Raw genomic sequence first — 12,067 nt, forward strand, 5'->3', positions numbered from 1 at the left:
ACTGTTCAGGTGTGCTGATCCATAATGTAATTCTTCACGTTATGATAAGGTGTCACAGAGATGGCATATTATTAAATCATTAGCAGTCAGGTATGCATGGACATGAGAATTAAACATTACATTAGATCAGATGTAGACTTAAAAGTGATTTTTAATTCCTTGATTTATTCTCATTCATTCAAAGGATGACGACATCACTAGTTAAACTAGCATTTTTGCCTATTACTAGTTGCCCTTGAAAAAGTGTTGGTGAGCTACATTCTTGAACCACTGCAGTCCATGTGCTGCAGGTAGACCATATGCAGTTAGGGAGGGAATTTCAGGATTTTGAGCCAGTGACAGTGAAGGAACAGAGATGTATTTCTAAGTCATGATGGTGAGTGACTTGGAGGGGATTTTACAGATGGTGTTGTTCCCCAATAAATCTGTTGTCCTTGTTCTTCTAGATAGTAATGGTTATGGTTTGGAAGGTGTTGACTAAGGAGCCTTGATGAATTTTTGCACTGCATCTTGGAATTGATACTCGATACTGCCACAAGTATCAGTGGGGGAGGGAGTGAATGTTTGTTGGTGCTGTACCAATGAAGCAAGCTGCTGGGGTTTGGATGGTGCCAAGTTTCTTAAATGTTATTGGAGCTGCTCATGCAGGCAAGGGGAAATTATTCCATCACCCTCTTGCCTTGAGCCTTTTAGATGGTGGACAGGTATTGGGAGATGAGCAAATTGCTGCAGGATTCCTGGTCTCTAAGCAGATCTTGTAGCCACAGTATTTATGTGGTTGGTCCAGTTCAATATCTGATCAATGGTAAGCCCCGTACATTGATAGAATGGCAATATCATTGACTGCCAAAGAGCAATGGTTAGATTCTCTCTTGCTGACGGTGGTTTTTTTACCTGGCACCTCTGTGTCATGAATATTACGTGCCACTTCTCAGCATAAACCTGGATATTTTTCATGTCATGCTGCATTTGGATATGAATTACTTCAATATCTGAGGAGTTACATATGGTGCTGAACATTGTGAAGTCATCAGACATCACTCCCTCCACCCTATTCTGACCTTTTGATTGGGGATGGGGTGTCATTGATGAAGCAGCCAAAGATGGTTGGATCTAAGACACTACCCTGACAATTCCAGTGGAGGTGTCCTGGAATTAAGGTGATTGAACTTCAACAACCACAACAATTTCCTTTGTGCCAAGTATGACACCAATCAGTGGAGTGTTTTCCCCATTGATTCCCATCAACTCCAGCCTTGATAGGGCTCGTGTTGTCACATTTGGTGAAATGTGGCCTTGATGCCAAGGAGATTCACCCTCACCTCTCCCCGGAATTCAGCTCTTTTGTCCATTTTTGAACCAAGGCTATAATGAGTTCAGGAGCTGAGTGGCCCTAGTGGAACCCAAACTGAGCATCATTGAGCTTGTTATTGCTACATAACCACTGCTTCATAGCACAATTGCAGACATCTTTCATCATTTTAATGATGATCGAGAGTACATCAATGTGGTGGTAATTGACTGGATTGGATTTGTCCTGCTTTTTTGTACAGAGCGTACCTGGATAATTTTCCACATTGTCAGGTGACTACAAGTGTTGTAGCTGTACTAGAACAGCTTGGCTAGGGCTATGGCAGATTCTGGAGCTTCAGTCTTCTACTATTGTCAGAATACTGTCAGGGTTCATAGCCTTTTCAGTATCCTGTGCCTCCAATTGTTTCTAGCTAAAAGGGGAGTGAAACAAATTGGCAGAAGACTGGCATCTGTGATACTGGGGATTTCTGGAAGATGCCAAGATAGATCACCCATTTGAAGTTTCTGGCTGAAGATTGTCATAAATGCATTAGCCTTTCCTTTTGCACTGATGAACTGGGACTTGCAGTGCCTCATGCTGTATTTAGTTATTTAATTGTCCACCACCATTCATGACTGGATGCGACATGTCTACAGAACTTAGATCTGACCAGCTGGTTGTGGAATCACTTCGCTCTGTCCATCATTTGTTGCTAATGCTATTTGACATGCAAGTAGTCCGGTGTTGTAGCTTTTGAAGTTGACCTCTCATTTTTAGAAATGCCTGGCGCTGCTGCTGACATGCCAGCCTGCATTTAACCAGGGTTGATCCCCTGGCTTGATTGAAGAATCAGGGGTATGCCAATGCATAATGTTACAGATTGTGTTGGAGTACAACTCTGTTGCTGCTGATTGGGCACATCAACTCATGGATGCCCAGTATTGAGTTGCTAGATTTGTTTGAAGTTTGTCCCATTTGGCAAGTTGATAATGACCTAAAGCAAGATGGAGCTTATTCTGAATGTGAAGGCTGGAATCAATATACACAAGAACTGTAAAGGTGTCACTCTTACCAATACGGTCATGGATAGATACATCTGCGACAGGCAGATTGGTGAGGTCAAGCATTTTTTTTCCTTCTTGTTGGTTCCCTCATCGACTGACAGGGAGCCAGCCTAGCAGCTATATCCTTTAAGACTCAACCAGCCTGGTCAGTAGTGGTGCTGCTGAGCCACTCCTGGTGCACATCTAACATATTCTGCATTCTTACCACTCTTGGTGTGTCCTTCAAATGGTGCTCAACATGGAGGAGCAGAGATTCATCAGCTGAAGGGTGCAGTACGTGGTAATCAACAGGAGGCTTTCTTGTCTGTGTTTGATCTGATGAGGCCTGAAGTCAATGTTCCAAACTGCTACGGCAATTCCCTCCTGTCCGTATACCACTGTGCCACCACCTTTGCTGGTGAGACAGGATATATCCAGGGATGTGATGGTATTGTGTGGGAGATTATGTGCAAGGTGGCACAGTGGCTCAGTGGTTAGCACTGCTGGCTCACAGCACCAGGGTCCCAGGTTCGATTCCAGCATCAGGCGACTGTCTGTGTGCCATGTGGACATTCTCTCTGTGTCTGCACTTGTTTCCTCCGGGTGTCCTGGTTTTCTCCCACAGTCCAAAGATATGCAGGTCAGGTGAATTGGTCATGCCAAATTGCCCATAGCTTTAGGTGCATTAGTCAGAGGGAAATGGGTCTGGGTGGGTTACCCTTCAGTGTGGACTGATTGGGCCGAAGGGCCTATTTCTACACTGTAGGGAATCTAATCTAATCTAGATATGATTCCATGAGTATAGCCATGCCAAACTATTGCCTCTCCAAAGACAGCTCTCCCAATTTTGGCACTAGCCCCGGATATTAGTAAGGAGGGCTTTACAGAATTGGCTTTACAGGGCTATGTGTGCCATTGTTGTTTCTGGTACTTGAGTTGATGCCAGGTAGACCATAATTTTCATTTCTTTTTTCCCATTCTAGCAATTGCCAGGTCATCTCAGTCAATCACATTGCTGATGGTCTGGGGTCAAGAGTCAAATGTAGGCTAGACTAAGAATGCCAGTTCCCTTCCTGGAAGACCTTGGTTCAATTCTAGCCTCTGGTGACTGTCTGTGTGGACTTTTCATGTTCTCCCCGTGTCTGCGTGGGTTTCCTCCTGGTGCTCTGGTTTCCTCCCACACTCCAAAGATGTGCAGGTTAGGTGAATTGGCCATGCTAAATTGCCAGTAGCATTCTGGGATGTATAGGTTAGGTGTATTAGTCAGGGGGCAAATGTAGAGTAATGGGGAATGGGTTTGGGTGTCTACTCTTCAAAAAGAAAGGGGCAGATGGTGGCTCAGTGGTTAGCACTGTTGCCTCACAGCGCGAGGGACTCCGGTTTGATTCCAACCTCAGGCATCTGTCTGTGTGGAGTTTACATATTCTGCAGGTGCTCTTGTTTCCTGTAACAATCCAAAGATGTGCAGGTTAGGTGAATGGGCCATACTAAATTGCCCATAGTGTTCAGGGATTTGTAGGTTAGGTGCATTAGTCAGGGGTAAATATAGGGGAGGGGAATGGATCTGGGTGGGCTAGTCTTCAGAGAGTTGGTGTGGACTTAAAAGCAAATTACTGCGGATGATTAGATTAAATTAGATTACTTACAGTGTGGAAACAGGCCCTTCGGCCCAACAAGTCCACACCGACCCACCGAAGCGCATCCCACCTATTCCGCTACATTAACCTAACACTACAGGCAATTTAGCATGGCCAATTCACCTGACCTGCACATCTTTGGATGTGGGAGGAAACCGGAGCACCCGGAGGAAACCCACGCAGACACGGGGAGAATGTGCAAACTCCACACAGTCAGTCGCCTGAGTCGGGAATTGAACCCGGGTCTCTGGTGCTGTGAGGCAGCAGTGCTAACCACTGTGCCACCGTGATGCTGGAATCTGAAACCAAAACAGAAAATGCTGGAAAATCTCAGCAGGTCTGGCAGCATCTGTAAGGAGAGAAAAGAGCTGACATTTCGAGTCTAACTGACCCTTTGTCAAAGCTCGCTCTTTTCTCTCCTTACAGATGCTGACAGACCTGCTGAGATTTTCCAACATTTTCTCTTTTGGTTAGTGTGGACTTGTTGGGCTGAAGGGCTTGTTTCCATGCTGTAGGGATTCTTAAGAAAGAGCATTAGTGAACCAGGCAGATTTGTACAAAGGTTGAAAATGGTTTTGAGGTCATCATTAGACTTTTAATTCCAGCTTTTTAAAACTGAATTCAGTTCCAGCACTTGCCAAGGCGGGATTCGAACCTGGGTATCTGGAACATTTCACAGGTCTCTGGATTACTTATCTAGTGATAATAGTACTAGTCCACTGCTATCACCTTTTTTTTCAGTTTTGTTCAAGAAATTATCTCAAAAGAATAGCTTGAGGAATTGAAATTTGCAGCCTCTTACTCAGTACACCTTCTGTAGCTGGTGTAGAGTTCCTGCAACAAAACCAAATCTCATCAAAAAGGGAAGAAAAGTTGGATTGATGATCACTCTGGCCAGCTGATCTAATGACTTAGAACAGGTAATTGATGATAACTGAGAACCAGTGAATTGCAGTTGGTGTAAAAGCCAAGAAAAATATAAGAGATTGACTTGCCTGGTAACAATGAATTGGGGTTAGAGTTAAGAATGTCAGTTAGTGGTTTCCACAAAGAAATAAAGTGGCTACTAGAATATTGAGGCTACTAGAGCAACATTTTCAATTTTTTTTTAAGTTCCAAGAAATACTGTTTTAAAACTTGGTTACTCAAATTTTACAGTTTTTAAGTTAATACTGTTCAATTATTAATAAAATAGTTCAATTTTATTAAAATCTGTTTTATGACTCTGTGGTATAACTCATTAATACAATGCACAGAGTGCCAGCTTGACTTGCCCAGGATCCCCTCCAGCTTTCCTTTCCTGCCTGTACAAAAGTACTAAACTTTCATTCACACCAATGAAGCTGAGACCAGGAGCTCAAGATTAAAAGTAAAATATCTCCATTGCTAGGGTGGCACGTACAAATAGACCATCCAGATATGCTTAAGCAGACAGACACTAAATCTTCTTTAAAACTCACCTCGTGTTGTGTATCCACCCATTACATAGATCATCCCTTTGCACTCACAGGCTGAGAACTCCACAAGAGGATCTGGCATTGAGGCTACAAAACTCCACCAATCCATCTCTGGATTGTAACATTCAACATTGCAAAGGGACTGACCACCGACTGCATACAATTTCTCACTGACAGCTACAAGTTTAAAATTTGATCTGTAAAAAGAGAAGTATGTTATCAATACGAAATATTCTAATCTTTACTTTTCTAAACCATTTTCAGTTTTGACAGGATCATATAAATTACAGTCGAGAGTGTGGTGCTGGAAAAGAACCGCAGGTCAGTCAGCAATAAAGGAACTCTCTACCCCCTTGGCTCAGAAGCCTCATTCCTGATGAAGAGCTTACCTTCGAAACATCAATTCTCCTGATCCTTTGATGCTGCCTGACCTGCTGTGCTTGTCTAGCACCACACTCTTGACTCTGATCTCCAGCATCTGCAGTCCTCACTTTCTCCTCTTATAAATTACAGCCAATTAAATGACAATATACTTTATCCTTCAAATTAAGTACCTTCCTGCTTGGTAACGGAATATATATTTCTGGTCGTCCCTCTCTCGCATCAAAGATTCCCAGTTCAGGTGCAACATGGTTAGATAAAAAGGTTCTCCTCCGTACCTTATCCCGAATCCCTACAGAAATAGTGCGTCATTTTCCATAACTACAGAGACCACAGCAAGAGTGACAATTAGTGCTGATATTTGGGCAATTTTGCACTTTGGGCAAAGAAATGGCAGCTTGGGATTGGCATAACTCATTTCATATTCAACACTTAATGCCTGCAAACAGGACAGTTGGATCCTGTCAAGAAAGACTTAATTCAGATAAAGGTTACAGAGAACTATCCTGAAAGTTACCATGCATGCTGCTGTTCTGATTATCTCATTGCATCTTTCTATTGTAAAGCTAAACAAATAATGGTCTAAATTCTTCAAATGCATTAAAACCAATTCGCGTTGGAGAAATGCACATTATCGCAGAACTGACGGTACTTTGTACAGGTTTGGTCACCCTGCTATAGGAAAGATATTATTAAATTGGCGAGGATCCAGAAAATATTTACAAGGGTGTTGCTGGGGGTTGGAGAATTTGATTTATAAGGATAGATTGGATACATTATAAGAACTAAAATACAGAAAATGTTATGTAAAAACAGTTTATTGTTTAAATGGAAACAGAGTTCTGTGGCACAGAAGTTTCTGGGTGCATAGGTACAGCCAGTAATTAGAACAACAAATGGAAGTCCAAAAGGGAGACGAGTGAGGAGAATGTTTCAGAAGGTGAAAATAAACAAGGTGGGGGTGAGAAGTGAAGAGAGGGTATATGCAGTTGCAGAGCTAAACATGACATAGACTCAGCCAGGCTCATGACTTGTAGAGAATTAATGTCTGAATAAACACCTTTTAAATATAATTAAATTTGGCCCCATGAAGAAACAACAGGGATGTCAATTTCATGCACACCCCAACTCCTTGTGCTTAGATATCTAGCTATATAGAGTCAGTGTCATACAGCATGGAAACAGACCCTTTTGTCCAACTCATCCATGCCGACCAAGTTTCCCAAACTAAACTAGTCCCACTTGATTCTATTTGGCCCACATCCCTCTAAACCTTTCCTATTCATGTACCTCTCCAAATGTCTTTTAAATAATGCAATTTTACCAGCATCAACCACTCCATTTGGTAGCTCATTCCACATAAGAGCCACCCTCTGTGTGAAAAAGTTGCCTCCTCAGGTCCCTCTTAAATCTTTTTCCTGTCACGTTAAAATTATGCCCTCTAGTTTTGAACTCAACCATCCCAGGGAAAAAAAAACCTTGTTATTCACCTTATCTTTGCACCTCATGATTTTAAAACCCTCTATAAGGTCACCCCTCAAACTCCTACGCTCTAGTGAAATAAATCCCAATCTATGCAGCCTATTCTTATTACTCACAATCTCCAGTCGTGACAACAGCCTGGTAAATATTTTCTGAATCCTCGCCAATGTTCTGGTCACCCTTTCTATAGCAGGGTGACCAGAACTGTACACAGTACAGTCAGTTCTGCAATAATGCCTGTTTCTTCAATGTGAATTGGCTATAACGCGAATTAAGAATTTAGACTATTATTTGTAAAATGCAAACTTTCCTTATCTGTATTGGCTATAATGTGATTATGGTTCCATTGGTTTAAATGGTGCTTCTAGTATGTGATTTTCATATAACTCAGGAATGGAACTATTGCGTCATATCAAAACAGATTGTACTCCAAAACTGGCTTTACCAAAGTTCTGCACAACCTCAATATGATGCACCAATTAAGAAAAGCCATCCCATCCTCACGTGAAAGTGACAATCTTTTCCAGTCATTTGTTAAAAGTAATTCATGAGATATGGATATCATTGGCTGGATCAGCATTAGTTACCCCTTGTTAGTTATCCTTCAGAAGAGGAAAAAGGATGTGTACATAAGGTCTAAGCGACTGAAGTCAAACAAAGCTTTGGAAGAATATCGGGAATGTAGGACCAATCTGAAACAAGGAATTAAGAGGGTTAAAAGAGGTCATGAAGTATCCTTAGTGAGCAGGGTTAAGGAAAACCCCAAAGCCTTTTATTCATTTATAAGGAGCAAGAGGGTAACAAGGGAAAGGGTTGGCACACACAAGGACAAAGGAGGAAAGATATGCATGGAGCCAGAGAAAATGTGTGAGATCCTTAATGAGTACTTTGCATCGGTATTCACCAAGGAGAGGGACATGGTGGATGTTGAGGTTAGGGCTAGATCTTTGATTAGATTAGATTAGATTACTTGCAGTGTGGAAACAAGTCCACACCGACCCGCCTAAGCGCAACCCACCCAGACCCACTCCCCTATATTTACCCCTTCACCTAACACTACGGGCAATTTAGCATGGCCAATTCACCTAAACTGCACATTTTTGGATTGTGGGAGGAAACCGGAGCACCCAGAGGAAACCCACGCAGACATGGGGAGAATGTGCAAACGCCACACAGAGAGTCGCCTGAGGCAGGAAATGAACCTGGGTCTCTGGCGCTGTGAGGCAGCAGTGCTAACCACTGTGCCATAGTGCCGCCCTTACTCTAGGTCAAGTTGGCATAAGGAAGGAGAAAATGTTGTGTATTCTAAAAGGCATTAGATGGACAAGTCCCCAGCACTGAATGGGATCTATTCCAGGTTACTGACAGAAGTGAGAGAGAAAATAGCTGGGGCTTCAACAGATATCTTTGCAGTATCCTTGAAAACTGGAGAATTGCTAATGTTGTCCCCTTGTTTAAGAAGGGGAGCAGGGATAATCCAGGTAATTACAGACCTGTGAGCCTGACCTCAGTCATAGGGAAGCTACTGGAGAAGATACTAATGAATAGGATATATACCCATTTGGAAGAAAATGGGCTATCAGTGATAGGCAGCATGGTTTTGTGCAGGGAAGGTCATGTCTTACAAACCCAGTAGAATCCTTTGAAGAGGTGACAAAGTTGATTGATGAGGGAAGTGATGTCACACACATGGACTTTAGTAAGACTGATGAAGAAGGTGAAGTTGCATGGGGTCCAGGGTGTTCTATCTAGATGGATAGAGAACTGGTTGGGCAACAGGGGACAAACAGTAGTAGTGGAAGGGAGTTTCTCCAAGGGGAGGCCAATGACCAGTGGTGTCCAACAGGGATTTGTGCTAGGACCACTGTTGTTTGTGATATACATAAATGATTTGGAGGAAGATGTAGGTTGCCTCGTTAGCAAATTTGCAGATGACACTAAGATTGGTGGCGTAGCAGATAGTGAAAGGGACTGTCAGAGAATACAGCAGAATATAGATAGATTGGAGAGAAATGACAGATGAAGTTCAAACCAGACAAATGCGAGGTGATGCATTTTGGAAGATGTAATTCCAGAGTGAACTATATAGTAAATGGAAAAGTCCTGGGGAAAATTGATGTACAGAGAGATTTGGGTGTTCAGATCCATTATTTCCTGAAGGTGGCAACGCAGATCAGTAGAGTGGTTAAGAAGGCATACAGCATGCTTTTCTTCATCAGACAGGGTATTGAGTGCAAGAGTTGGCAGGTCATGTTACAATTGTATGACTTTGGTTCGGCCACATTTGGAATATTGAATTACCAAAAGGATGTGGACACTTTGGAGAGGGTGCAGAGGAAGTTCACCAGGATGTTGACTGGTATAGAGGAGAGCTAGCTATGAGGAGAGGTTGAGTAGATTAGGCTTATTTTCATTGGAAAGAAGGTGAGTGAGGGGGGACCTGATTGAGGCCTACAAAATCATGAGAGGTATAGACAGGATGGATAGCAAGAAACCTTTTCCCAGAGCGGAGGACTCAATTACTAGGGGTCACGAGTTCAAAGTGAGAGGAGAAAAGTTTAAGGGAAATATACATGGAAAGCTCTTTACACAGAGGCATCGTAGGTGCCTGGAATGTGTTGCCAGCGGAGGTGGTGGTAGTGGGGGGAGCGATAGCGTCATTTAAGATACATGAATGGGCAGGGAGCGAAGGGATACAGGCCCTTAGAAAACAGACGGCAGATTTAGATAGATGATCTGGATCTGGATCAGCGCAGGCTTGGAGGGCCAAAGGGCCTGTTCCTGCGCTGCAATTTTCTTTGTTCTAAGATGGCTGTGAGTTACCTTTTTTAATCACTGCAGTTAACTTGCTGGAGATCGACACTTAATACAATTAAAATTTCTCCTCCAAAATCACAGAATACATCCCACATCTGAGGAACTATGTACAGTTTTGGTCTCCTTATTTAATAAAGTATTAACTTGCAGCAGAATCTATTCAAAGAATGCTCAGAAAAGATTTCTGGGAAAAAGAGATTATCTTATGAGGAAGAATGGACAGGGTGGACACATATTCATTGGAGTTTAGATGAATGAAAAGTAATTTTATTCGAATATATAAGATCCTGACAGGACTTGACAGAATGGATGCTGAACGGGTGTTTCCCCTTATAGAACAGACCAGAACTAGGGGACACGGTTCAAAAATAAGGGGTCTCCTCTATTAAAAGCATAGATGAGGAGATTTTCTTTCTCTCTTAAAGCATTTTTAATCTGTGGAAATCTCTTCCCTGGACGGCAGTGGAGGCTGTCATTAAATATTTTCAAGGCAGAGTTCGAGAGATTTTTGATTGACAAGGGACTCAAAGGATGTAGTGTGGACAGGAAAGTAGAGATACGGATACAACCAGATCTGTCATAATCTCATCAAATGGCTAGGTAGACTTGAGGGGCCAAATGTCCTACCTTTGCTGCTAAATCTTATGCTCAAATTCGTATTTTTAGAATACAGTTTAGTCTTTGCAAAATCATGTATCTCTCTTGCTGAAAAGGAACCTTTAGAAAAGAATAAATATTTGCCAGTCTGCATTCCCTACTGGCTGTTGCCAGTTCTGACATACTGAGGTATTTTATATCACATTTTAACATTTACATAGGTAGTCATTTCTGCAGTGTCGTTGGGAGTTGTGCACTGGGACCTTGTGGAATCCCAGACATTGCAGGTTCCAAGCAAACTGCCCAGGAAACTGAAGATTCTGATGGGCAATTCTGCTGTGCCAGAACTCTGCAAAAGTGTCTATTTAAATTGGAGCATTCAGAGGGTTCCACTGTAAATAAATAAGTTATCCAGGAAAAATTAGACAATTAAAAACAATTTAAAATTACTGGGCAATTATAAATTTCACCCACAACTTACTGCACACATCTCCAAAACACTCCCCCTCCAGTCCTTACAAGCCCCAGGCCCTGACCTGAGAACTCTACCTTCCTCAGAGCCCTGCAGGACCCCTCCACTGTGCACCCTGCCAGAGCCAATACACATCTCTCCACTGATACTCTTACCCTGCTACAAATACCAAACAAGCCCTCTTCATCACTGGGACCCAGTGTCCCCTCCTCTCCAGGACCCGAGACCATTCCTCTCACTGTGACTCAACAAACCCCCCTCCACTGGGATCTGACTGCCCTGTTACTAGACCAATCACCACCCCTCAGTGCTCAAACGCCATCACACCTCCAACCCCACCCCCTTTGTTGGAAATGACACTCCTATTTCCCCACCAGACTCTACAGCCCTGCCAACCCAATTTACACTCAACACTCAATCACTTAGCTGTTACCCTATCCACCAGACACCCTACTGATCAGGTACCATAGCACTCTAGCTTTACACTTAGCTTAAATACACAGCATCTGTCAAAGTGACTGACTGTGCCGCTGGACATTTAAGTCACAGAACACAGCAACTGCTAACTATCACGAAAAAGGGAGTGTAGTTAGCTTTCTCCTTCACACCAAGGTCTCAACTGGATTAGAGATACACTCCACATTTCTGCAGGAGCCATGTATGGAAATTCCTGCCAGAAAAGTGGAGATTTCTCTGAACTTAAAGCAGTTGGAACGAGTGACCATGACTGTTATTGCTGAGCAGATTCAGCCCACAGATAACAGCACAGCAGCTCAAATGCACTTGGGCACTATATACATACATTTGGATTAATAAGCTACATATTTAGAATTATTTCACGCAAGACTGTAGATATTCCCTTTCCATGTTACAAGGAACATAAACAA

The 12,067-nt window shown here is 42.7% G+C and overlaps 1 protein-coding gene across 5 annotated transcripts in view; it reads right to left on the reverse strand.

Annotated features, from left to right (window-relative positions):
• Positions 1–12,067, reverse strand: part of klhl42 (kelch-like family, member 42) — a 33,494-nt gene that overhangs the window by 5,583 nt on the left and 15,844 nt on the right. For all 5 annotated transcript variants that reach the window (XM_087997236.1, XM_087997235.1, XM_087997237.1 and 2 more), the window contains one exon: positions 5,435–5,628. In XM_087997236.1, the coding sequence (XP_087853362.1) occupies positions 5,435–5,628 (194 nt within the window). The remainder of the gene's footprint in view (positions 1–5,434; positions 5,629–12,067) is intronic.

This window comes from Chiloscyllium plagiosum, unplaced genomic scaffold (assembly GCF_037043375.1).
Source record: "Chiloscyllium plagiosum isolate Xiang-an unplaced genomic scaffold, Cpla_swu_hap1 HiC_scaffold_19, whole genome shotgun sequence".
In the NCBI taxonomy this organism is placed as follows: Eukaryota; Metazoa; Chordata; class Chondrichthyes; order Orectolobiformes; family Hemiscylliidae; genus Chiloscyllium; species Chiloscyllium plagiosum.